Below are 27,605 nucleotides of genomic sequence, written 5' to 3'. Positions count from 1 at the left end.
AGGAACTAATGGGAATGCTTAAAAATGTGCGTGAAGTATTCAAGGGTAATAAAGAAGCAGAAGCCTGGTTCAAATACAATTAAAAGGAAAAGAGAATATAAATGAGAAGCAAGAATACAATGTTGAAGGGAAAATAACTGAAGATAAAAAGATAGATAATTACACTGGGATTGACAGTGACAAAAAAAGAATGGATGGGGGGAATATCCCCCAAAGAAGAAGGAAAAAGAAGGAAAGGGGAAAAGACTGGGTAAAAACAGGGGGAGAATTATGATAGTAACAGTCTTAAAAGTTGGAGAAAGGATTCAGGGGAAATAAATATAAACAATAAATATAAAAAGAAGAAGAAGAAGAAGAAAAAGAAGATAAGAAAATGGGATGAAGTGAGAAAAATATTAAGAAGTGGAATTTTAAAGATGCTAAAAGAAAATGATTAAAAGGGGAAGAATAATGGAGAGAAGGAAGGGAAACAAAGCATTTATTAGTTGATTTAAGAAAACTGTGTTAATAGTAGAAATTGTATTTAAGAAGCAAACAAGATGAAGTACTGTATTTTTTGGAGTATGAGACACACATTAGTTTTGGGGGAGGAAAATAAGAAAAAAGCTGATTGGTGGGTGGATCGGCCTCCTGGAATACCTCCAATCAGCTGTTCCAGAGGTGAATTTTAGCAACAGGTTCCTTGGTTGTGAGCTCTGTGCCTTGCTTTTTTTTTTTTTTTTTGCTGCTTCTGAAACTTCTGAAACTCCATTTCAGAAAAAAACTTTTTTTTCAGCCTCTGAAACCCTCTGAAACAGCTTCAGAAAAAAAAAGCCTCTGAAGCTCTGTTTGGAGTTTCTTTTCTGAAGCTCAGTTTGGCGGCTTCTTTTCTGAAGCTTCATTTCTGATGCTTTTTTCAGCCTCTGAAACCTCCATTTGAGAAGCTGGGCGGGGCTACATTCAGAGTATAAGACGCATCAAGATTTCCACCCTCTTTTTTGGGGGAAAAAGGTATGTCTTATACTCCAAAAGATACAGTATATTTTGTATTGTAAAATGGATCAGCAGAGGTAATATGAAATGTAATCTGGTTTAACTATGAAAATAACTGAAATTAAAATATAAAATTGAAAGGTTAAAAAGAGTGTTGTAAATGATGAAATAAAATTATTGATTGATGTTGGAATAAGAAATTAGGAATTAAGGTGGAAATTTGGTCAAGAGAAAAAAGTTAATATTAATTTCAAAAGGTAAGAAGTAAATATGATACATATTACTTAATATAAAATGGATTAGCAAATGAAATATGAAGTGGTAAATTGGCTTAAAACAAGAGATAAAATTGAAATGTTAAAAAGTGTGATGAAGATTGGAGACAGGACGATAATTAGCTAACACAGCTGGATCCAGGGAGGGCTTCTTAAGGAGGGGCCTCACCACCGCCTCTTTCAAGGCGGCTGGGAAGACACCGTCCACTAAAGAAGCATTGATATTTCCCTGAAGCCAGCCTCGTGTAACCTCCTGTGTGGCCAGTACCAACCAGGAGGGACATGGGTCCAGTAAACACGTGGTTGCATTCAGCCTCCCCAGTATCCTGTCCATGTCCTTGGGAGTCACAGAGTCGAACTCTCCCCAAACAACATTCTCAAGAACTGCCTCCGTCATCTTGCCTGGCACTACCCAATCAGCGTCCAGCCCGTCCCGGATCCGAGCAATTTTATCGTGCAGATAGCAAGTCCTTGAAAGGGGTCCTCCCGAGCTCCCTGAGACAAAAGGTAGCGGGTCACCCTAACCAAGACGGCTGGGCGGCTATCTGCCGATGCGATAAGAGCAGAAAAATACTCACGTTTTGCCACTCCTATTGCCACTAAGTAGGTCTGAATATGTGATCTTACTAGTGTTCGGTCGGATTCAGAACGGCTGGCCCTCCAGTCGCTCTCTAGGCGTCTTTTCCGGCGCTTCATCTCTCTCAGCTCCTCAGAAAACCAGGGAGCCGGTTGAGAACCGGTCCAAAGCCCCCGCCGCCGCTCTTTCCCAGGCAGCGACCAGTTCTTCAGCCGAGCCGTGGGCTAGATCCTCCGAAAATGGCCCAAGCTCCGTCAGGAACCTCTCTAGGTCCATCAGGCGCCTGGGACGGAACCAACGAATTGGCTACATCTCCCTGCGGTGTGGGTTTGCAGTTCGAAAGTCGAGATGAAGGAACGAATGATCTGACCATGACAGGGGTTCAATAACTAAGTCCCCTAATTCGAAATCATTCAGCCACTGTCCGGAGATGAAAATCAAGTCCAGAGTGTTACCCCCTATGTGAGTGGGACCATTCACTAACTGGGTCAGGTCCAAGGCCGTCATGGAAGCCATGAACTCCTGAACCATCGCCGATGTATTGCCTACCGACGGCAGGTTGAAATCCCCCATAACCATAAGTCTTGGGGTATCAACTGCCATCTTGGCTATCACATCGAGCAGCTCAGGCAGGGCTGTCAATACGTAACAAGGAGCCAGGTACGTGACCAACAAGCCCACCTGCATCCCCTGGCCCCACTTCACAAAGAGAGACTCACACCTGGCTATCTGCGGGACAGTGACCTCCCTCGGCTCCAGACTCTCATTAATAATAACCGCCACTCCCTACCTTGGGCCCTCGGCTGATGAAATGCACGGAATCCCGGTGGGCACATTTCAACAAGGGGGACCCCCCTTCCGTGCCCAAGCAGGTCTCCGTAATGCCCATCAGGCCCGCACCCCCCTCTTGTATAAGATCTGAAATGAGGGGTGCTTTATTCATCACAGACCTGGCATTGCACAACATCAGCCGAAGGTCCAGGCTACGGGGATTCCAGCCACTCAGGGAACGGGAAAAGACAGAAGGACCGGAGTGCACGATCACTCATAAACAGCGAGGGCACACTCCCCGAACATGATACGGGCCCCCGCTTCCGCCATACCTGCCCCTCCCATATACCGTGCCGATGGAATAGCCCCCATGGGCTCGGACTCTAGCCTCCTCCCCCAATTCAGCTTCCGAACCTATACCCTCTGTGTCGCGAGCCCTCGCAGGTCTGGTCCCATCCCAGATGGGTCTCCCCACCGACCCATCCTAACCCTCCCTCCCCTTAAAAACCCTTTAAAATACTTATTTAAAAAACTCCTAAGATTCCTCTTTGCCACATGCCACCTCTCGGGATTCCAATATCCGTCATCGAGGTAGGCCCTCGATAGAGTAGAGGGCCAATTCTGCGAGAAGGGGGAATCTCGCAGACCAAGCAGTTGCGCCGATGAGTACATCAGTGTTCGAGTGTTCGAGAGGTGATGAAAAAATCTAGTCTCAGCCAGGCCAGATGGTAACTCCACAATCTTGTACCGGGGACAAGCTAGATGACTTGGATGACAAAGTTGTAGGTCACAAAGATGGCAAAGTTTAACGGTCAAAACAGATGGAAATAGATGGAATACTGACTTGGGATGGCCGCCATTTCCGCACCACCACCATGTCCAGAGCCCCAAGGCCTCCAGCATTTTTTTTTTAATTTGCATTTATATCCCGTCCTTCTCCGAAGACTCAGGGCGGCTTACACTTTATTAGCAATAGTCTTCATCCTATTTGTATATTTATATACAATAAAATAATTAATTGATATTATAATATCAGATTGTTCTAGAACTGGAACTGCTATTCTAACTATACAATAAATGAATGCAACTAGAAATCAAATAGATTCTGTTTATCCTGTTGGGGAACATTTCAGATCCAGTCTCTCAAATATAGGAGCTTTGAAGCATGAGTGAGGATAAATGCAATACTGCAACAATTTAAATATAGTGCTTATTTTAAATTCTTCCTTTAATTGTGTACAGAGTTGCTTTAAGGCATTGCAAATAGATGCTACATTTGTGCTCCAAGATGCTTTCGGAAACTGAATACAGCATGCACCACTCCATGTTTCTCTAAAATGACATATATTAGTGTTTATTCTAATTTCATTCTTTCCAACAGCAATTAAACTGAGAGGTTGGCTGAGCTGAAAGGCAATGACTGGCCTAAAGTTGCCTCATTAGTTCCATGGCTTAGAAAGGATTTGAACTGGGTCACCTTGTTCTAAGACCAGCACTTAATGTCTACACATTCTCAGCCCGGATTTGGAAGCCAACTTTTTATCATCAATCAGATAGCAGAGGAGATTACATGTACAATGTGTTCTTTTCTCTACATTGATGGTAGAGGGAGTTATTGTATCTATGTGCATATCTGGATATTGGTAAAAATTGACAGAATGTTTGTGAAGAAAAGTGACAATGTGGTCGAATAAATTATGTTTGGGTCTGGGAGAAAGATGAATGAATAGATTAAGAAGCTGCTAATTTTGCCCATGTCCACTTTTGGTATGTGGTCCATGATTCCATCACTACATCACTACATGCCGACTTCAGAGGGAAAAAAATATGGCCCTCTCCTTCTTTATCCTTTAATCAGTTTAGCCACAGAGCCATTCTAAAATCTACCTGATGGGAGGAGGAAAAGCTAATCTCCTTTCTGGTGTAAAAGTTCATTAGGGGGGGAAAAAAACCAAAGGGAAGGATCTTATTAAAGTAATTACTTTCATGCTGTTCAACTACGTTCATCTGGCTGATTCGACATGCCCTTTTCAGCTATATGAAAAAGGAGATTAATGTGCAATAGAATGGAGTAATTCATCTGCAAACGGCTTCTATGAGTCAAAAGCCAGTAAAACTGCTGCACATGGGATGTAAGGCTAAGCTTCTAGGTTATTTCTATTGTTGTACATTTAGTTGTTAGCTTTTTTCCTATCTCGTTGGCTGTGAAGACAAAAGTAAACTCAAACTGAATCTGTAAAGAAAACAAGAGTGCTTCCTGTGGATTTAAAATTCCAAACAGATCAGACAGACAATGACACGTTTAGGCAGTGATACAAGGCAAGGAGATATCTAAGGATGGGAACAGCCTAGAATTATGAACTGTAATTGTGTCCCAGATGCTTATCCCTGGCAATTCCTGAATCCTAAACCCCTTATTATTGTAATGGGCTAATGTGGTGTCTGGAAGTTTGCTTCTAACTTTACTATAATTAACACTCACATTAAATAGCATTAAAATAGTAATAGTTAAGAATGAGAAGTTGCATATCCTTGTTAATCTATGAATTAAAAACCAGTTTTGGGAATGTAAGCATCTGCTTTAAATATTAGAGAATTTCTTTAAAATGCACATACTATATTCTTTGCATTTCAAATATTGCACTCAATCGAGCAAATTATATTATGTTGCAATTATGAAATTCTGTACTTTCTTTTTCACATAAAGGGGCCGGATAGCTCAGGCTGGTAAGGCCTGTTATTAAGAACACAAAGCCTGCAATTACTGCAGGTTCAAGCCCGGCCCAAGGTTGACTCAGCCTTCCATCCTTTATAAGGTAGGTAAAATGAGGACCCAGATTGTTGGGGGGGCAATAAGTTGACTTTGTAAAAATATACAAATAGAATGAGACTATTGCCTTATACACTGTAAGCCGCCCTGAGTCTTCGGAGAAGGGCGGGGTATAAATGTAATAATAATAATAATAATAATAATAATAATAATAATAATAATAATAATAATAATAATAATAATAATAATAATAATAATAATAATAGTAATAGTAATAATAATAATAACAACAACAGTAATAATAATGATCCTGTCAGTAACATCATAAAATATCAATATCTGCCTATCTGAGGTCCTTGGGAAGGACTTGAAAGGTGGAAAAGGATGCCAAATCCAGTCTGAACATCTGGCTGAGTATGCAACAAACTAAAATAATAATGACTCAATAGGTGGATTAAAAAAGCCAAATCAGTCTAAACATCTAACTTTCAATGAATCACAATGAAAATATAACTATTGTGATTGGAACCATCAGAGTAATATCTAAAGATTTCCTCGATATCTGGAAATATTGAATTTATCAGATCTAAACACCCTAATTTTACAAAAAACCACCCTGCTTTGAACTGCCCTTATTTGTAGACCACCTAGGTAGCTCCTGCAAGATTGCACAGACTGACTACAAACATTGTCATTACGAAGTAGCAACAATGATATATTGGAGTATCTGGGGGGAAATGCCATTTGTCTGCAAGCAAGAATTGATAGGACCACAAAATAGACAAAGTAATGAAAAAGTTAAAGTGATCTGGGACTTTAGAATTCATAGAGGCAAGCATCTGCCATACATTGTTGATGAGAAAGACAAAAAGTTCTGAATAGCAGACAATTATCTGGAGACAGTAGCAGAAAAAAGAAAGAACTGGAAGAATACATATCACAAAATTTAAAGACCTGCAACTAGAAGCAGAACAACTGTGGCAAAAGATAGTACCAATAGAAATTGGCACCCTTGATGCAATTCCAAAACATCTGGGGCATCATTTGAACACTATTGGCATTGACAAAATTACCATCAGTCACTTGCAAAAGGTTCCTTCAGTATTACTTATCAACAAAATCTGCCTATCCCATGTCTTTGGGAAGGACTCGAGATAAATGTCTGAACATCTGGATGATTGTGCAACCAACCATAATAATAATATACTGTATAGCAGCAATACAAACCACCCAACTTATATAATTTCTTCTCCCTACTCATGTCCTAAATCAAATATACATTAGTTATAAAATGAATATATCAGTTTATTTTTGATAGCTTTCTTTCTCTAAGACTAACATGCCTTTTCAAGCACTAATATGCCCTATCTGAAAAGGAAGCAACCAATTTGGAGATTGGGATTATGAGAATCAATGTTTTTTCTTTGACACATCAAAATAAATTATGGGTGTGACTGATGAAAAATATGCATTATTGATCTCTTGGGTGTATGTGCATTATAGAAGCCAACATACTATATTCCAAAAGAGCAATGAAACAGAAGGTTCATAATTGCCAGGAAATCAAGGAGCTGACTCACTCCTTTGTAGCACCGATCAATTCATCTGTCAATCAATCTCTCTGAGAGAGAGGGAGGGAGGGGAGGGACAGGGGAGAGAGGGGAGTTAATAAGTTTGTTGCTTCCTGAAGATTGCACAGATTGGCTACAAAGATCACAAAGTAGACAAAGTAATAAAAAAATTAAGAAGCTAAAATATGCTGGGACTTAAAATTCAAACAGGCAAGAACTTGCCACACATTATCCCAAACTTAACAACTGTTGCAAGGAAGTTTTTTTAAAAGTCTGGATAGTGGATGCCCAGTGCTTAGAAATGGCAGGATGCCAGAAACTTTTCAAAAACAGGTTAACTCAATCATATTTTGGATGCATTCATTAAAATCAGGAGGGAAAATATATTTCCAGTTGTATATAATTATTCTTTTTATTAGACCAATAGAGGGTTCTTTCGTGACAAATTCTATGTTTTAGGAGTATAGTTCAAAATCTGATTGAGTCTTAACTATAATATTTCTTCCCCAAATTGTAAGGAAAACTTAGTCAAAATAAAAGTAGAACAAGCTCATAGTTCATTGGGTCTTTCTTGGAAGTTTTGTCATTGCTAATTTGTAATAATTAGGAATTATTACACCAGGGTTTAGATATTAGCCCTGAAAGAACTTATGCAAGAAACAATAAAATTCTGAAAATGAATTGTATTAGGATTTGGAATAAAATTTTAAGTTGTTCTGAAGCCATTTGTGAATTAAACAAAACATGAAAATGCAAGTCTACTAATTTCATTTTCAACCACATGAAAGAAGCACCAAAGAAACCTTCAATGCATCATGCCGTAAAATATTAAGCAAGCAATCACAGAAAAAACTGTGTGAAAGAATTTAAACCTGACCTTGAGAAGGAGTAAGCAAACTGTTTATGGGAGGACTTACAGAAAAAAATATTCAATCCTGAAAAAGAAGAAAGTATAAGAAACAAACACAAAATAACCTTGCCCATTTGAAGAACTGACAGAGAAACCACCTTTCAAAATAAAATAAAATAAAATAAAATAAAATAAAATAAAATAAAGTAAAGTAAAGTAAAGTAAAGTAAAGTAAAGTAAAGTAAAGTAAAGTAAAGTAAAGTAAAGTAAAGTAAAGTAAAGTAAAGTAAAGTAAAGTAAAGTAAAGTAAAGTAAGCCCAGCAAAATATAAATTGTGCCAAATACAGGCAGGCTGCTGATCTATATGAACATAGAACTAAAAAGCAAGCTTTAAAATGGCCAATATGTTAGGTATTAATAAGACATAGTTTTTAAAACACCTATCATGCAACATTCATTCTTGTATGCGTGGATTTCTATTTAAAGGCATTGGTAATGGCATTATAGACAGGAAAACACAGTAGTAGGCAGTAATATTTGTCAGGTAGAATTATCTTTTATGTCTTATTATGATTTCACTTTGTTAAGGCTGTCAAAAAAGATTTTCCTTTTGGCTGTGTGGGAAGTCCTAGTGGGACACTTAGGAGAAGCCAAGGTAACTTGTTTATTTTTGTGTGACAGAAATTATGGAATCAAGTCTTCCAAGTCCTAAGTAGTGTCAGCTTCGGTGAGTCAAAATAAAGAGCACTTGTCCTGCTCTCCCTCTGCTCTCTCCAGGAACAGGCAAAGAAACAAGAGAGTCTGGAGAGGAGACAGCTTGCTAGATCTTTGAAAATTAAGAGGCAGAGTGGGGGGCAGGTAGTTGCATGAGGTATCTGTGGATTGGGGGAGGCCTTGGGTGCTCTGATACAGGTGGCCTGTTCTATCACTAGCCCCCCCCCCTCCATGGCCTTCCCCATTCTGAGATACCTCATGTGCACTTTTTTTTTAATTTCATTTGTCACAACAGTATACACAAACATTGTTATAGATTAAAAAAAATACATCATAAAAGAAAGATATAAATATATAAGTAAAAGTATGCAACAGCTATGTTAATTTGATATAATGAAAGGAACAATAGGACAGGAGCAGTAGGCACTTTTATGCTCTTATGCACGCCCCTTATAGTCCTCTTAGGAATGGGGTGAGGTCAATGGTAGACAGTTTTTGGTTGAAGATTTTGGGATTTTGAGTAGAGACCACAGAGTCAGGTAGTGTGTTCCAAGCGTTAAGAACTCTGTTACAGAAGTCATATTTTCTGCAATCAAGTTTGAAGCGGTTGACATTAAGTTTGAATCTATTGTTTGCTCCTGTATTATTGCGATTGAAGCTGAAGTAGTCTTTTACAGGAAGGATATTGCAATAGATGATTTTGTGTGTTAGGCACAGGTCACGTCGAAGTCAGTGGAGTTCTAAATTTTCTAATCCCAGGATTTCAAGTCTGGTAGTATAAGGTATTTTGTTGTTTTCAGAGGAGCGAAGAACTCTTCTAGTAAAATATTTTTGGACGCGTTCGATTGTATTAATGTCAGAGATGTGGTATGGGTTCCAGATGGAACCCATACATTACCACCCACACATTAAATTACTGAATGTGTGGGTGAAAGGAGGGCGTGATCGCGGTCAAGTTATGAATCTTCAGGTTAAGAACGTAATTGGCAGCCTCCATTACATTCCTAACTCGAGGAGTACATGTATTAGATTTTTATGCAGCCCATCTCCCCTATGAGGTGACAGTCAGGAATTACCGCTGACAGGTTAGAAATAATAATCATAGTTGCAACAAGAATGAAGTAGACTTGAGTCCCTTTTGTTTTTTAATCATGGGTGAAAAATGTAAAACAGAGTTTTGGTTCAAGAAAAAAGTTGGGTGGGGTTTTTTTTGTTTTTGTTTTTTGAGGGAACAGGCATCTATTCCATCCATGTTGCTGCAAAAAGGGGGGGCATGTTGCAAAGGGAATCATCTTGGATTTCTCCAATGAAATTTGATGAGAGCCATTACTGATAAATGTTGTTCCATTCAATGGTACTTATTATGATATGATTGAGAGGGTCAGAAAGATTCCTGGAGCATATGAATTGATAGAATGCTAGAATTGCTGAAATGGAGATGGACTGACTGACGCACTATTGCCAGATGTGGAGGAATAGCAGATTGCATATAGTTGCTTGTATCTGTACTGAACCATCACATAACTGTTTAATAGAAGCAGACTGCTTGTATAAACACCCCCAGTTTGCAATGTATCCCAAATGTGAAGATTGCAAACTCATTGATAAGATGTTGTATGCATTGGGTAAAGATACATAACAGAAATGGAGATGGAGATGATATGCCTACAGTGGCAATGTTAGAATTTGTCCATCAATGAAGAATTCGCTTACATATACAGATTCATGGTAACAGTGGGAACATGATTCCTCTGATATTATGTACCTGTGTTTCTCTGATAGCTACACCAATGAACTGAATAATTTGGAAGCTTTGAGTAAGTGGCAGAAAACCAAGTATCTAGATAAGGAAACATAATGATGCATTGGAAGAGAAAAGTGATTATAGGTGTCATATATACTTTTTAAAATGTGCATATTTATGTATAGATTCCAAAAAGTAAAGCTAAAAATTGGTGAAGTAAGAAAGGAATGCTAGCAGAAAATGGAAATGTGAAAATAAGGGCACTACAAGTCACATTCTGTTTTATAGGAAAAGATTTAATGGAAAATTTAGATCCCAGGAGATACACATTCTGGCCATATTTTATCAGTTAAGAGAATAGTATCCTCACCAGTTCACACAGTCTAAAAATAAAAGATTGAAAAAGATCCCTAACAAACTGAAAGACAAACGAGATTCTAAAATAAAAGCAATCCAGTTCTGTAATCCTAGCCTATTCTCTTTCAGTACATCTTATTTAAAAATTGTTTTCTTCTGATTGAATCTTTGTTGTTATTGAAATGAGCTGCCAAGAACTTACCAGGGAAGATGGAAAGAACTGGTATTATCCTCAAGTAAGAAAGTCTCAAAAAATAATTAAGGCAATGAAGGTAGAGTATAAATCTCAACTGCAATCCTTCTTAGGGATCATAAAATACCAAGAAAATAATCCTCCAAAGAAAAGCTCTCAATTACTCCAGTGCCAAATTCTCTTGGCATGCATGCATGCATTCATTCATTCATTCAATATAAAGGCTGTAAATTTCCAAATGACTTTGAACAGTTTACATTTAAAAACAAGAGAAAAATAACAAATAAAGAAAAAGATTATATATTCATTCAGAAGACAAACCATCTATAATAAACACAACGTCCTTCAGGGATTTAACCAGAACACTACCCCAAGATCTGGGAGAACAGTCTGGCTACCAGTGACTTTCTGCATGTCATCAGGATGGGAAATGCAAGGATCATCTGGAGGATGCCATTCCAGAGGGCAGTCTGTATAGGATTAAAACAGTACTCAATAATACAATTTTGAAGGTGATAATTAGTCTTAAAAGATCATGAGCCTATGAATGTTTTATAAGGGTAATATTCAAGTCAGGATAGCTGCTAAGATCTGTGAGGTTCATAATGATCCCTTTGCTAAGACAATATGAAGATACTGCCAATGTCCAATAAAGAAATCCTAGAAAGAAAAAAAGAAATTTGTGATTACTGAATCACAAATTGGAGCATAAATATGAATTGGAAGTAATGAAGTTTGGCTGCTGCAGAACCCATTTTTAGGGTGCTATATAAATCTTTTCGATTATATCCAGAGTATCTCAGTCTTATAAAAGAATACATCAGCCTTGTTAAAGAGAACATATATTTTACATCCAATGGGAGATCAGGAGAGCAGGATCAGGGACGATGATAAAAAGCAATGGAAAATATCAGACCACTGGCTACCAAGGCACTTAAATGTTGAATCATCTTTAGTGTAGTGGAATGTAGTCCAGAGTTGCAGGAGGATGCGCCTCTTCACCAAGACCAAGAGACAACTTAGCTTGGAATCTTTGGTATGCAGGAAAAGGGTGAAGGTGAATAGCCCCCTCCACCTACTAGATATACAGGGGTATATCTAGTAGTTATTCAGAAAAGTGTTTTATTCTGGTAAGTTTTTTGTCTATAGGTAAACAACAATAAAGAAAGTATATGGAAATAACTCCTTGTGTTGTTCTTGGGTCCTTGAGCAAGACATTAGAAATGTAGAACCTCAATAAACACAAAACTGAAGGATAAGTATAGTATTGCTGTGTTTTCCGTAAAATATAAAAGTTTCTGAACAGAGTTCTACATAGTTACATAACCCAGTGTGTGAATTACACCGAACACAATAATAATAATAATAATAATAATAATAATAATAATAATAATAATAATAATAATAATAATAATAATAATAATAATAATAATTTAATTTTTATACCGCCCTTCTCCCGAAGGACTCAGGGCGATTAACAGCCAGATAAAATACAGTACAATACAATACAATAAAATCAATTTAAAAAACTTATTCTATATGGCCAATAATTTAAATTATAAAATACATAATATAAAACCCGATTTAAAATCCAATTTAAAACTCGTTTTATGCCAGTCCTGCTCGGAAGAATAAATACGTCTTCAGCTCGCAGCGAAAGGTCCGGAAGTTGACGAAGTTCAGGAGGAAGCTCATTCCAGAGGGTAGGTGCCCCACAGAGAAGGCTCTCTCCCTGGGGGTCGCCAGCCGACATTGTTTGGCTGACGGCACCCTGAGGAGACCCTCTCTATTGGCGCGCACCGGTCGGTGGGAGGCAAATGGTAACAGAAGGCAGTCCCGGAGATATCCCGGTCCTAAGCTATGGAGCCTTTAAAGGTGATAACCAACACCTTGAAGTGCACCCGGAAGACCACAGGCGCCAGTGCAGCTTGAGTAGAAGAGGTGTTATATGAGAGCCACGAGTGGCTCCTTCTATCACCCGCGCAGCTGCATTCTGGACCAACTGGAGCCTCCGGGTGCTCCTCAAGGGGAGCCCCATGTAGAAAGCATTGCAGTAGTCCAGGCGAGAAGTGACAAGGGCATGAGTGACCGTGCATAGGGAATCCTGGTCTAGAAAGGGGTGCAACTGGTGAACTAGGCGTACCTGGTAAAAAGCTCTCCTGGAGACGGTCGCCAAATGATCTTCAAAAGACAACCATCCATCCAGGAGAATGCCCAGATTGCGCACCCTCTCCATTGGGGCCAATGATTCGCCCCCAACAGTCAGCAGCGGTTGCAGCTGACTGTACCGGGATGCTGGCATCCACAGCCACTCAGTCTTGGAGGGGTTGAGCTTGAGCCTGTTTCTCCCCATCCAGATCCGCACAGCCTCCAAACACCGAGACAACACTTCAACAGCTTTATTGGGGTGGTCAGGGGTGGAAATGTACAGCTGGGTGTCATCCGCGTACAGTTGATAACTCACCCCAAAACCACTGATGACCTCACCCAGCGGCTTCATGTAGATGTTGAACAGGAGAGGTGAGCGGACCGAGCCCTGTGGCATCCCACACAGGAGGCGCCTTGCGGTCGATCTCTGCCCCCCTGCCAACACCGTCTGCGATCGGTCGTAGAGATAGGACGAGAACCACCGAAAAACGGTGCCTCCCACTCCTAAACTCCCCAACCGTTGCAGCAGGATACCATGGTCGAAGGTATCACAAGCCGCTGAGAGATCTAGGAGGACCAGGGCAGACGAATAACCTTCAGCTGTGCCAGCAACCTGTCCATGTCCTCAGGAGCCACAGGATCAAACTCCTCCCAGATGGTCTCAACAAGACTAGCCTCCGTCACCTCGCCTGAAACTACCCAATTTTGGTCCTAACCATCCCGGAGCTGAGCGATTTTATTGTACAGATACTTGCTAAAATCCTCAGCACAACCCTGTAAGGGATCATTGCGCCCCTCCTGATGAAGGAGAGAGCGAGTCACCCTAAACAGGGAGGCCGGGCGGTTATCTGCCGACGCAACGAGGGTAGAAACATAGGCCTGCTTGGCCTCCCTCAATGCCACTAAGTAGGTCTGAATATAAGACCTAACTAGTGTTCAGTCAGCTTCAGAACGGCTGGGCCTCCACACACTCTCTAGGCGTCTTTTCCAGCGTTTCATCTCCCTCAGCTCCTCGGAAAACCAGGGAGCCAATGAAAAGGTTTGCAGCTCATGGCATTGAAACTGTACACACAGATCATTGAAAAGTGCCAATAAGTACCAAACCAAGCACAGTTGTGTGGTACTGAGACTTCAACAAAAACCCACAACTTTTCAAATATCACTCCACACATATCCATTTATAGTCAACACACAGCAAAAACATTTGGAACATATAAAACCCTTTTTACAATATAATGTCAGTAAATTAGTACTAGATTCAGTATCTATTTAATATTGAAGTCTCATTCACATCCGATTCACAATTCCATAACACTCTGGATATTTTAAAAAATGAGATGATAGTAGAAATAGAAGAATAATTCAGAATAGGACAAAGGAAAAGTTTACCAGTTTGTATTTTAATAATATCCCCTCACCCCTCTGTGTGTGTGTGTGTGTACGTAGGACAACCAGTATCTGATGCCAAAAGATTCTCTGTCTTTACATCTGCTGGCTGCTTAATTATTAGTTATATTTTCATATGTGATTTGTTCAAGTTACCCACATTTTTGTTTACAAAGAAGAAATTCCTGATACTATTTTCTGTGAATACAATTAATTTGAAGCGCTCATTATTTGCAAGGCAGCTGCACTACAGTATAGCATATTTGGTGATTTGCAGTTGAAAAGCCATTCAGCTGGTGAGAGCTAGTAACTATGTCAGTTATATAATTCTATTCAATAATAGAAAGCACAACAAAGCTTTATTATTTAATCACTTTAAAATACAACATTGCCAAATGAGATCTAAACTTCTCTAGGTCTTAGGCGTAGAGTTCAAGACAAGTAAATTGGTCTGTTCCTTGTATTTGATCACAAATCTTTTGTTCCACTCAGAACAGGATTCATCTTCCAATGTATTCATCTATGCTTTCTTAAATATTGTAAATGTAGCTTGCTGTTTCAATAAACAGTATTATACATGATTATGATTAACTAATTCTGGGCAGAACATAGTTGCACTAGTCATTATAAAGTGTAATTGAGAGAATCTGTGAGAGCTAGTTCTGGCAAGGACAACAGCAAACAATCTAAGACAGGGATCCTCAACCTCTGGGCCATGGCCCACTAGAGGGCCATGAGCTGTTTGCAACCGGGCTGTGGAAACACCAGACAAACATGCATGCAAGTGGAGCTGTGTGTGTGTATACACACACTTGCCGGCTACTCATACGGAACCATCCCCTTGACCCCCTTGCTGATCCGCAAAGTCGGAATGGTTTAGGAACTCTGATCTAAGAACAAAGAATAAAATAAAAACAGAATAAAGCTTGTTTGGAACTATTCACAGATTGTTCTGGTTACTTTCCCCTGACATCTATCAACAGTAAAAGAACAAGCAGTAAAGAAATATGCGACAGACTAACACTTGACTAGAGCAGCCATGAAGGCCTTGAAAAAAAATATTCAAATGTTGTAATATATTTATACTTATAAAGTTCAGAATCATACAAAGCATGGCATTCCCTATGACAATCTATGGGAAAAGTTAGTCCCTAAAGAAGCAGGATAAAAGAGTACTGATTTCTTTGACCTTTGATATTGGAAAAGACTTCCCACTATACCATTGACAGACAAGAAAACAAACTGATAGATAACTAAAAAAAATGAACCCAGAGTTCTCACTTTAGGCACAAATGACCAAACTCAAATTATTTTACTTCAGATACATTATGCTAATACTCTGCATAATCAGAGAAAAAAATCTAATGCTGGGAAAAGTGGGAGGAAGTGAGTGGAAAGAAAAAAAAAAGACAACCAGCAGCAAGATGAATGGTTGATAAGTGTTATCATTAGAAAAGTTGAAAAAATAATTTAAGAATACACCATCATGGAGAACGTCTAACTACATCTATGTAAGCTCCTAGTTTAAAATAATTTAATGCACATAATCTTTTTTCATCATCCTTAGCTTGAAACAAATTTCTCATATTGTTTTAACAACTGCCCAACATAAAGTGGAGTTTATCTTAAAGTTTATCTTCTTTAAAGATGGACAGTTAGCACCTGCATGCAAAATATTTCATTCTAAACTAATAATTAAGATTTACATGGGGCTGATATCTGGAGCAGGTGAGTAATCAAATATCTCTGCAGGTATCTCCCTTGCGAACTCCCTTCTGACTAATTTTAGCTTTTAACGTCTTATAGTTTATCTCCACTTTTAATGAATATTTAAATAGGAAATTTACATGCTGGAAAGTATTGCATAAAACTCCAAAACAATCCTTACTTCTAATCATGCTATTAGATTCCAGGTAGCCGAGGCGGTGATACTATGTAAAGGATTATGCTGGGGTTCTTAGCTACCAACTCAACTTCTCAACTTCCCACAAGGAGAAGTCCACAAAAGGGCATTTAAATACCGATTAGGGATATGGCAGCCCTTTTCAGCTGTATATTTGTGACTTTTGTTGAGGGGGTGGGGTGGAGTGAGATACTCCAGTCCAATTTACAATCTTAAAACTTTCTCTCTCTTTTATCTTTTTTATTAGCTTTTGGCATTATACATTGGTTTTAAGGTAGAAATGGGAGCAAAAGGTTTCTGATAAACCCAACTCCCATTACAATCTTAAAACCAATTCATCTCAAAGTAGGCTGAAACTACACATTCAAAATTCAGTCACTATCGTCCTATGAAGTCAGTCTTACAATCATTTGTTGCTTTCCTTTGACATGACCCCCTAGAGTGTTCTTAATTTTTTTAAAGGATATCTGGATGCAGTGTTGTATGTTGTTTACAAAGATGGCAATGAAGGGATGGGGAGATTGATTAGAAGAAATATTAAATATAACCTAACAAGATAAGTGCATCAGGACTATTTCACTACTGCTCTGACTGGCACTGGTTCTCTAGGACATTAAGGGTAGATATTTTACATTTTCCTCTAACCGTGATCAACTTGGAATTTTCACCATACATACCCTACGCTGTTTCCATAGATACTGAACTCCTTTCCCTACTTCTTATTTAGTAACAACATTTCTAGAACTGGTTGATCTCTATGGAAAACTGCAGTCACAATCATTAACTAAGTGTGTGACACTAATTTCACATTTATGAGAAGATGTAATATAATGACATTCACCCAGTTAGTTTTTTAAACTATCAATAAGCATTAACCTAAAAAAGTATAATACACTAATGACCCTTCTTCAATCATAGTGAGAAAAATCTTACCAAGCTTAAAGAAAAATTATTCTTTCCTAAGGTAACCCTCTAATATAAGAAATGTAGATGTAACCATATTTTCCACAAAGAAGTGAAAATAAAGCCTGAAGTAGATTTCATCTGTATATTCATATAATATTTTTAGGCCATTTCAGTCAAAAGCAACCAAATTTTGGAGCCTGAAGTTAAAGTTATGAAGCCTATTTGTAATTTCTTAACATTCTAGCACACATGCATCCATTCATATATCCATAAGAACATGCATCACTAAAGGTAGGAGGGGGAAGGGTAGCAAAAGACAACATACCAAGGACTGCTTCTAGTGCATGTGTTGGCACTTATCTATATTGCAACACATTACTGATATGCATTGTAGATAATAAATAAAAGTTTAATGTTTTTCAAGGACAATGCAACAAAAAAAGCCAAGAGAACCCTCAACGAGAAGCAATTATTGTTGAATGGTATGGACCAACTCCCATCAGATGTGAGAACACAAGGTGAGTTTACATAAGAGTTGTCAAGAATTATTTTAATAATATTGCATTAAAGGCAGTCTCTGAATAATGAGGTCCACCACACTGGTTTGGCTAGTTCTGTTTCAATAAAAACCTTTTAATTCAATTAATATGATCCTGTGTGTGGTTTAGCTCTTGTCAAAGATATCACAAATACACAATTTATCTGTAAAGACTTTTTCCAAACTTGCCACTTGTAAAAGGCTGCGGTAGGCATTTCTCTAACAAGCATGTACATGTCAAGCGATTGTCATCATTAACATCATGCCTAAACAAATGCATTTCTCAACATGACATTAAAGAGAAAAAATGAACAGGTTGGACACACCTGTTCCTCAAAAACAATCTGCCCAAGGATCATCATACAAATCTCCATGATCTATGCATAAAAATTCCATACCAACACTACCAAGGAAAGAATTCTTATCTCGGGGAATAAACATTTATATAAATATAAATTCCATTTCTATTTTTGTTATCCTTGTATCCCTAAACCCACACATTTTTAAAAAGTATTCCTGGAAACTGAAGTTTTAAACTGAGCAGTGGTTAATTTATAAATTCATAAGCAAAGTGAACTATATACAGAGCCAATGCAAAGGCTGCAAAATATATGTGATTTGTACTATCTTTATACTATAGTAAGTGCAAAACATTCCTCCTGTTTTTGCTAAACAGATTGATTAGTGCATTAAAGCAAAAAAGACATGTCGATTTCTTTATGTAGGTGATCTATATTTAAATAAGCACAGAGTGAATTCCTTTTTCAACTATGGATTCAATATGTTCTGAAAATGTATTCAATTCCTTCAGCAACAAGTTGGTGCAAAATAAAATTTATCAAGCTAAATTGCTTGTCTTTCTTAGTCATCCCAACAGCATAATTTTTTGAAAAGTGAATCAAACACATCAAATGCATGAATGAGCTCTATCAAGTTCAATCTATCTGTCTTTCTATCTCCCTATCATCTCTTATCCTGATAAGGCTATACCATATGGAACCCAGATCTCCATTTTTAAACAACAGCATTTTTTTTTCTGCACAGTCTGATTCAATACTAATAGTTTAGTGACAGAACAACTCATACGCTCTCGTCAGTCTAGCAAAACTTTCCTAATCAGCTTCCTGCTTGAAAAACAACATCCTGGATACAATACAAATAATATGCCAGATCGCAAGCCGTTTACATAGCAGAGCTGCTCCGGACAGACCTTGGCTGCTTGCAGAATTGTGGTGTATTTGTAACGCCATTTGTTTTCTCCAGCTGCAATATTTCCCCAACATAAAAAAGCTACAATTTTCTCCAAGTGCAAAAAGGAACAACTAGTCCCTCGAAGTGGCTGTTCTCCTTCTGGCTCTTCTCTCTCAACCACTTGGCAAGTGTTCAGAACAAGGGAGGAGTGGCCATGTCAAGCAGGGTGTGCTGCTGCTCCCATATACTGCAATTCTTAAAGAATAGAAAGCATTTTACTCTTTACAAATCTTACCTTAGTCATCCTGCATTCTGACTCAGAGTACCTGTAGAAGGAGGGAGCTTTTTGCAGGTTGCAACATAAGCACTAAGAAAGCCAGTATTAGTGATTCTGGACTTCTTTAAGCAATAGTAAGGGGATTTGTGAAAGATAGATAGATCAGGCAAGTTTGGAAGAAAAGCACCCAAGACCTAATTGGTCCATTACAATAACAGTTCACAAGGGTCAACATTGCTTGCCACCCAGAAGTGGGACTCTCTTAGTCTACTGCAAAACGCACACGAGAGAAAGAAATTTAAGATTGTAAGGCTTGCATCTTAAACCCTTTGCTGGATTTCTTCATTAACAGTGCTTCTTGAAATAAAATTAGCATATGAAGAACTATTTCCTTGAATCACTGTTTGTGAAGCTTTAATTCTAGTACTGGTTTGGACCAAGCCTGACTGATATTAGTTATCAAATTTATCAGGTTATCAAATAAAAACAAACAAACAAAGATAATTATCTTTCTCAGCTATTACTGTTGTGCAGAACACCATTATGGATGTTTTGCAACCCAGCTTTATGTGCATATTGTGCCCCTGTATCTACTTCCAATTTCACATCCAAGTGACATCCCATTATCATTCTACTCACTGCACTTCACATGCTCATATTAACTTCTACACAGAAAATAATGGTGAGACTAAACAAAAGAGCAGAGTACCTGAAATATCTCAGCATTATTCAGGGACAAAAAAGATTAAAAGGAAAATTTTGATGTTAATGTGAAAAGAATTCATTGATCCTATCTGCAAAAAGACTATAATCGCTTTCCAAATTCATACTCACCTAGACCTAAAAGATTACCCTCTAGTTAAAAAACAAGCAGATGTTCTTTACTATTTTACTTACTGTTGAAGCAAACCATAGCATTTAATGGTTTGCTTCGCTATTAAGAAGCACATTTGACATCTCTCATATTTTTTTCCTTGTGTACCTTGAATTTTTTGGAATGCTTGCCAGTCTCCTAATTAATATCCCATGCTGGTAAATATTAATAGGTATCAAGGACAGACCATGACCAACTTGAATTTCAAGTTGTCTTCTAACTCCAGATCTGTAACACGATAAAAGAATATGAAAACTGAAGCAGGCAAAAGACTCTTCTACAGGGTATAGATAGAAAGTCTGGCAGCTCCTAGTATTTATACAAGACAGACACCAGATCAAACAGCTTGTACGTTTTAATTGTGTCAATATATTAGTCAGATTGATATGCCTGTTCTTTTCTCCAATGAACAAGAACTCAAGAGTGACAGAAGGGACGTTGGACTTACCTGACACACTCCTTCTCAGCGAGCTGGAAACATCAGCCAGAATGAGTTAACTCCGTCTACCAATAGATGGACTGAGTCTGCAATTTGCTTAGCACAGCCTCCTGTAGTTCCCCAGTTTCTGACAAAGGCGATGATGCAGACAGGCGTGTGAATCTGTGAATAAAACACAAACATCCCTCCCAGGGCCCCGGACCGGATGCAAACTGGGCGGGGCTGGCTGATGTTTTCAACTTGCTGAGGAGGAGCGTGTCAGGTAAGTCAAACGCCCCTTCTCCAGATCGGTTGGAAACATCAGCCAGGAATGGGACATACCAAAGTTGGAAGTCCTGTCCAGTCTAGATTGTCCCCCCCCCCATAAAAACTCTCTGCAAAACCCTCCTGCCAAAGACAGCCTCTGCTGAAGCGTAAGCATCTAACTTGTAATGGCAGATAAAAGGAGAGGGGAACGCTCAGGTAGCAGCCCTGCAGACTTCCTCTAATGAGGCCTGCATAGCCCAAGCAGCTGAGGTAGCCACGCTTCAAGTAGAATGGGCTATAATACGTCTAGGGACCAGCAACACCAGAGCCTCATTCGCAATGGCGATACATGCTTTGATCCATCTCCCTATAGTGGAGGATGACCTTAGACCCCATGGAACTGAGTTGGAAAGAAATCTTCTTTATGGAAGTGGTTCTCTTCATGTAGAGATGGAGAGCCCTCCGTACATCTAACTTGTGCCACCAACGTTCCAAGTGGTGGACTGGAGCAGGACAAAAATTGGGTAAAACTATTTCCTGCACCCTGTGGAACCATGTATTAATCTTTGGTATAAAAGTGGGATCTAAACATAGTACCACTCTATCCGAGTGAAAAACACAGAGGTCTTGTCTAATGGATAGGGCAGCTAGCTCAGAAATGCATCTGGCTGAAGTTATAGCCACCAGAAATGCTACCTTATAACAGTCGAAGACGGGAATCCCTCAACGGCTCAAAGGGAGCCCCGAAAGGAAATTCAAAACCCTGGTCAGGATCCATGTGGTGAATCTGTGCACTACCGGAGGTCAAAAATTTGTGGCACCTACTAGAGGAACTGTCTAATCACCAGGTGTTGAGATAAAGTGTCCTTCCACCCACATGTCAAAACCAAAGACAGGGCAGAAACCTGTCACTGGAGAGTATTGGGAACCAAACTCCTGTCTAACCCTTCCTGCAAGAAGTCCAAAATGTTAGCTATGGAAGCCCCAGTGGAAACTAAGCCCTGCACACCAATGGCAAAAGGCATGCCAGACAGCATCATAAATATGAGTAGTAGAGTCTCTGCGAGATGGTCGTAATGTCCCTGGAAGGTCGTAATGTCCCTGGAAGAAATATTTTCCCCACTCAACAGGCACCGCTCAAGCGCCAGGTGGTTAGCTGGAACCACTGGGGGTCCAGATGGACCAGCACTCCCTGGCTGAGAGTCACCTTGTGCTGAGAGAGCTGCCAGGGCCAAGCCACTGACAAGGCCACTAGATCTGCAAACCATGGCTGCCTGGGCCAATGCGGAACTGGAAGAAGTAACTCCGCCTCCTCTTCAAGCATCCTCCTTATGACTCTGGGGATCAGTGGAAGAGAAGGAAAGGCATACAAAAGGCCGGGTGGCCATGGACTGCAAAGGTCAATCACTGCTTCTGCGGTCGGTGTTTGAAATCTGGTAAAAAATCTCAGGACCCGATAATTGTCCTGTGAAGCAAATAGGTTGACCGTCGGAAGACCGAACCAGTCTGCAAGTAGTTGGAACAGGGACGGATGCAGGCGCCACTCTGCATGGTCGACTGAAGCTCGGCTGAGCCAGTCCACTTGCACATTTGCTGCCCCTGAGATATGATCTGCTCACATTGAAGGAAGATGGGCCTCCGCCCAAAGTTCTAGTCATTTGGACTCGGCCATCAGTGCCTTGGATTGGGTACCCCCTAGGCAGTTTACATGAGCTTGGTGGCCACATTGTATGTCAAAATCAGAATGTCCTTGCCGACCACTATATCCTTGAGAGCTTGGAGGACCAGGTGAGTAGCAAAGAGCTCCAACCAATTTATGCTGTGAGTCAAATCTGTCTGGGTCCACTTTCCTTGAACCATTTGAGTCCTTAGGTGGGCACCCCAACCCCAGAGGCTAGAGTCTGTGGTGAGGACCAAGCAATAAGGTTCCCTAAATCTGCTTCCCTTAGTGATGGCCTCGGAATCCCACCAGCTGAACAAGTGGAGAACCTCCGATGGCACCCTGACCTTATTGGAGGAGGTGCTGGTGCCTAATCTTTGAAAGGGAAGTAAGAACCACTGCAGATCCCTGCTGTGGAGGCGAACCCAAGGTGTGACAGCAATGGCTGAAATCATTTTTCCTAAGAGCTGAGAGAGCAAAAGAAGGGAAACTGTACGTTGAGACCTGTAATGTCAACTCCCTCAGACTAACCTGTCTGTCCTGGAAAAGAAAAACCCTAAACTCTACTGTATCAATGACTGTCCCAAGATGAAGTAACCTTGTGGAAGGTTCCAAGTGGGTTTTGGCACGATTGATAGAAAATCCATGGACCTGAAACACCTACATAATGCTGGTCTCGCCGTGCCAGAGCCTCAGACCTGGACTGTATAAGAATATCCTCCAGGTAGAATTGAACCCGTATTGAAAGGGTTCTAAGGTAGCCAGCCAAAGCTGCCATCAATTTAGTGAAGACTCTGTGGGCGGACAACAGCCCAAAGGGCAAGGCCTGATACTGGAAATGCTTCCGTGCATAATGGAAGCGGAGAAATTGTTTGAAATCTGGATGGATGGGGACATGGAGATAAGCCTCTGTCAAATCCATGGATGTAAAGAAGTCTAAGGAAGTCTCTCAATGGTCTCCAAGATAGTCTGGAGAGATTGCATTTTAAACCGTCTATAGATGATGTGACGGTTCAGGGACTTTAAGTCCAAAATGGGCCTCCATCCCCCTGAAGATTTTCTCATAACAAACAAACGGGAATAAAACCCTCAGCCGAATTGGTCCTGGGGAACAGGTTGAATGGTCTGAATATCTAAAAGACGACTGATGGCCGTTTCCATGATTAACCATCTGGAGGGTAGGACAACTAATAAACATACTGGGGGACTGGACAAAAATTCCAGAACTAAACCCAACCTGCTGGTCTCCCTAAACCAACTGTCAGTGGCGGTGACTTTCCACTGGCTGACAAACAATGCCAACTACCACCTATGGGAGAATCTGAAGGACCACTACTTATAGTACTGGAAGGGTCTACCCCTTCTGCCCCTAAAGGACCTTCTGGGGGGATATTTGAGGCTTTGTCTGTTCTGCCTGTCCTGATAAGGACTGTGTCTGGAGGAATATGAACCTTGTGACCACAGCCCTCCAAAACCATTGTCCGTCCCTCAAAAGGGCTGAGGACAGAAATAAGGACCCGGTCAGCAATCCAATCCGGGCAAAACTTTGTGTTTCTCCCTAGTTTCAACTAGAAGAGCTCCAGGGCATTACCAAACAATTTGTCCCCATTATATGGGGCAGATGCCAATCGCCATTTGTTTCTGGCATCAGCTTGTCATTGTCTCAGCCAGATGAGACACCTGATTTTAATGGAAGAACCGATGGCCTTCACCGCAAATCTGGAGGCATTCAATGTGGTATCAGCAGAAAATTCAATAGCCGCAATTATCTTGTTAAAATCCTGCTGTGACCTAGTGTCCTCAGCTGGCAATTGGTGCTGCAACTGTTTCAACCACAATAAAGAAGCCCTAGTAAAAAATGAGGCCACTGACGAAGCGTTAACTGCCCATGCTGAAGCCAGATGGCCTTTGACCAGTGACTGTTCTGCTCTCTTATCCTCAGGTCAAAGAAGTTTCTCAGGAGGACCTGTAATGACAGACTGAGAAGCCAGTGACACCACCAGACTATCAATAGAGGGAACTTGAAGAGCTGTGGAAAGGTTTGACCCTATATTGTAAAATCACCTATCCAACTCACTTGGATCAGGCCCTGATCAAGGAGAGGCCCACTGCCTCTGCACAATATCCGAAACATTTTGGGGGCTGGAACCTCCTCTGTTTCAACAGTGGGCTCCATGAATAAAGGGTCTGTGGGATCCAAAGATTCCATCCCTTCCCTTTGAGGGATTTGACTGAGCCCCAATCCGGAAGAAATCTTGGCCTTATGAAGCAAGGATTAAAACATCTGGGGATGGAAAAGACCCAGAAAAGCCGGCTGGTCAGGCAAAAGGCCTTTATCATCAGACATATCAAAATCATGCTGAATCTCATTCCCTGAGAGAGACGCTTGACTGGAAGAAGACTGTGAATAGGCTAGATTTAATTCATCCTCCTGTGCCCTGGGAGAGGCAGAAACCCTTGATCCTGCTCTTTGTTTGAGACACTCAGTGATGCCTTGTTTAATGGCATTGGAAATAAAAGCCCTCAACGATGTCAGAATCTGATTCTCCAGAGACACCTTGTCTCAAGCCTGTGGCCATGGGCGTAAAGGTGGTCTCAACCAGGAGCTCCCCTGCCTAACAGGTTGTTCTCAGGTAACCACCTGTTCCTTTGCCATGCCAAACAGCAGATCTCTGTGGTCAGGCTGCTCCAGGGGTACAACCATTGCTCCATCAAGAGACCAATTTGCAGCTGATGTCCCTTCAAGGGGATCATTGTGCTGGAGGAGAGCACAGGAAGCCTGAATAGAGGAAGACTGTTCCAGAATCTGAGGCATTTTAGCTTTTTTCCCTGCCTCCTGTTGAGCTTTCTGAATAGCTCTTTCCATTGCCTTATGTCTCCTTTCTTCATCTTTGGAAGACTGTTTTCTGGGAAAATGATGATACTTCTGTTGTGACCCAGGTTCCTGGACCCGGACTCCTGGACTCGGATGATTCAGAAAGTGAGGGAGAAGACCTGGCCAGCCCTGCTTCTCTTGAGCCCTTTCCCTCCCTGGCACCCACTCAAAGGGATGGGGAGGGGCCGGCACAGCCTGATTCCATGGAGCCTCCTTCTGATTTGGCAATGCCCCAAGAACAGTTTTGGAGCGATGCAAGGTCACGACGTGTCGCCGTGCGCGCAGCAGCGGAAGAGTTGGGACAAAGCCAAGTCATAATTGTCATGCAGTGACATCTGCAGAGACTATAAATAGGAGGCGGGACTTCCTGGTTTTTTGTCTTGGACAAAGTAATGAGTTGGCGCGAGCTAATGAATTGGCGCGAGCTAACTATTTCAATGGAGGGAAGAATATATTCGTGAGTAATTCTGGCCTTATCTATAATTTCCTCGTTATCTCCAGAAACTTGGCAGGCCCGTGGGTAGACGTGGCCAGGACATGTATCTATGTAAATAAAAGGGAAAAAAAAGGAAGGCCTCTGACGGACTCTTTGCTGGGAGTATTGGGGGAAGGGAAACAGAACATTTTGTCCAAGACCTGACTAAAACATCTTCTACCAAAGATGGATCAGCAGCAGGTACAGCAGCAGTTAGAGCAGCTACAAGCAGCTAATCAACAGCTCCAGCAGCAAGTGGCTCACTTGGCAGGCCAACTTGCTGCCAGGAATGTGCCTGCAGCCCCCCATCCTCCCACCTCCTCCTCGCCGCAGTGCCCGATAACCGTACCGGATAAGTTTTCTGGGCAGCCTGAGATGTTCCCGACCTTTTTGGGACAGTGCCAGCTCTACATGGCTATGAGGCCAGAGGATTTCCCAGACGACTGGGCTAAGGTGGCCTTCGTGATTAACCTTCTTTCCGGCTCGGCTGCTCGATGGGCCACGCCCCTCTTGCTCCAGGACAGCCCCCTGCTGGCGGACCAACAGCGTTTTTGGCAGCACCTGCGCACCATGTATGAGGACCCCGTTCGAATGCTGACGGCAACCAGGCGCCTTAAGGAACTCAGTCAAGGGAAACGCCCCCTGCAGGAGTACATCGCCGAATTTCGTCTTTTGTGCCAGGACTCTGACTGGAATGATGCAGCGCTGGTGGACGCGTTCCAGGAGGGACTCTCAGAGGAATTGCAAGACGAGCTGGCCCGCGTGGAGGCGCCGCGGACCCTCGACAACTTGGTGCCCCTTTGTCTCCGCCTCGATGCCCGTCTGCAACGGCGACCGTCCCGTCGCACCCCCCGGGACCCGCCGTCGACATCTGCACCCCCACTTCCTGCACCACCAGCACCCCGGGTCGCCCCACGTTTTGTAACCGCTGCGGAAGAGCCCATGGAGTTGGGAGTGGCCAGACCTCGCCCGACAGCCCAGGAGCGGAACCGGAGGCGCCAAGGGGGATTGTGCCTGTACTGTGGGGAGCCCGGCCACTTCGCTGCTTCTTGCCCCAGAAAGCGGTGGGGCACGACGCCGTCCCCGAATCACAGCGTGACCAATCGGAACGGAGCAGGCCCGACCTGGGAAACCCTAGGTCGGGCACGCATTAAGCCCCCACTGGACGCTATGGAAGTAGACTCTGGGCCCCTCGGCATCTGATTCTGGACACACGGATATGGTTGGGGAACCAGTCGGACGGGCTCCAGGCGCATGCGCTGGTGGACTCAGGGCCACAACAAACTTTATGGACCAGGCCTTTGTGACCCAGTTTGCGGTCCCGTGGTTCCGTGGACCCTCCGATGCGGGTAGAGACAATTGATGGGCGAGAACTGGTGTCCGCCCCATTAAATTCGCCACCCAGCCTTTGCGCCTGGCTATTGGGGACCATGAGGAGGCGATCCAGTTTTATGTCACGGCGGACCTTCATTTTCCTGTGGTCCTTGGGATGGCCTGGCTTCGGACCCACGATCCTCAGGTGGCCTGGTCGCGAACGCCATCTCTTTCCCGAGTCTGCAGTGCGTCGATCACATCCGCCACACCTGTGCCGGCCAGAACGCCCCACCGCTGCCATCACCTTGCCTCCTGAGCTGACGGACTTCGCCGACGTGTTCAGCGAGAAGGAGGCGGACCGACTACCCCGCATCGGCCCCACGATTGCCCGTGGACCTTCTGCCCAACGCACCACTGCCTGTGGGACGCCTGTATTCCATGTCGGAGCCCGAGTTGGCCGCCTCAGGGACTTCCTGGACAAAAACCTGGCCCGAGGGTTCATCCGCCTTCAAAGTCCCTCTCTCGGCCCCGGTCCTCTTGTGAAGAAGAAGACAGGGACTTGCGCCTATGCTGTGATTA

At 41.8% G+C, this 27,605-nt stretch overlaps 1 protein-coding gene across 10 annotated transcripts in view; it reads right to left on the bottom strand.

Annotated features, from left to right (window-relative positions):
- Nucleotides 1-27,605, bottom strand: part of ABLIM1 (actin binding LIM protein 1) — a 239,446-nt gene that overhangs the window by 167,287 nt on the left and 44,554 nt on the right. For 9 of the 10 annotated variants that reach the window (XM_058188302.1, XM_058188295.1, XM_058188292.1 and 6 more), the window contains exon 1: nucleotides 18,886-19,031. The exons of the other annotated variant lie outside the window; for it this stretch is intronic. In XM_058188302.1, coding sequence (XP_058044285.1) covers nucleotides 18,886-18,958 — 73 coding nt within the window. In that variant the 5' untranslated portion in view covers nucleotides 18,959-19,031. Of the gene's footprint in view, nucleotides 1-18,885; nucleotides 19,032-27,605 lie in introns of those variants that run through there. 10 annotated transcript variants of the gene reach the window in all.

Source organism: Ahaetulla prasina, chromosome 6 (assembly GCF_028640845.1).
Source record: "Ahaetulla prasina isolate Xishuangbanna chromosome 6, ASM2864084v1, whole genome shotgun sequence".
Lineage (NCBI taxonomy): Eukaryota > Metazoa > Chordata > Lepidosauria > Squamata > Colubridae > Ahaetulla > Ahaetulla prasina.
Note: the sequence above shows the minus strand (reverse complement) of the source record. Positions and strands in the feature narration are given on the sequence as shown.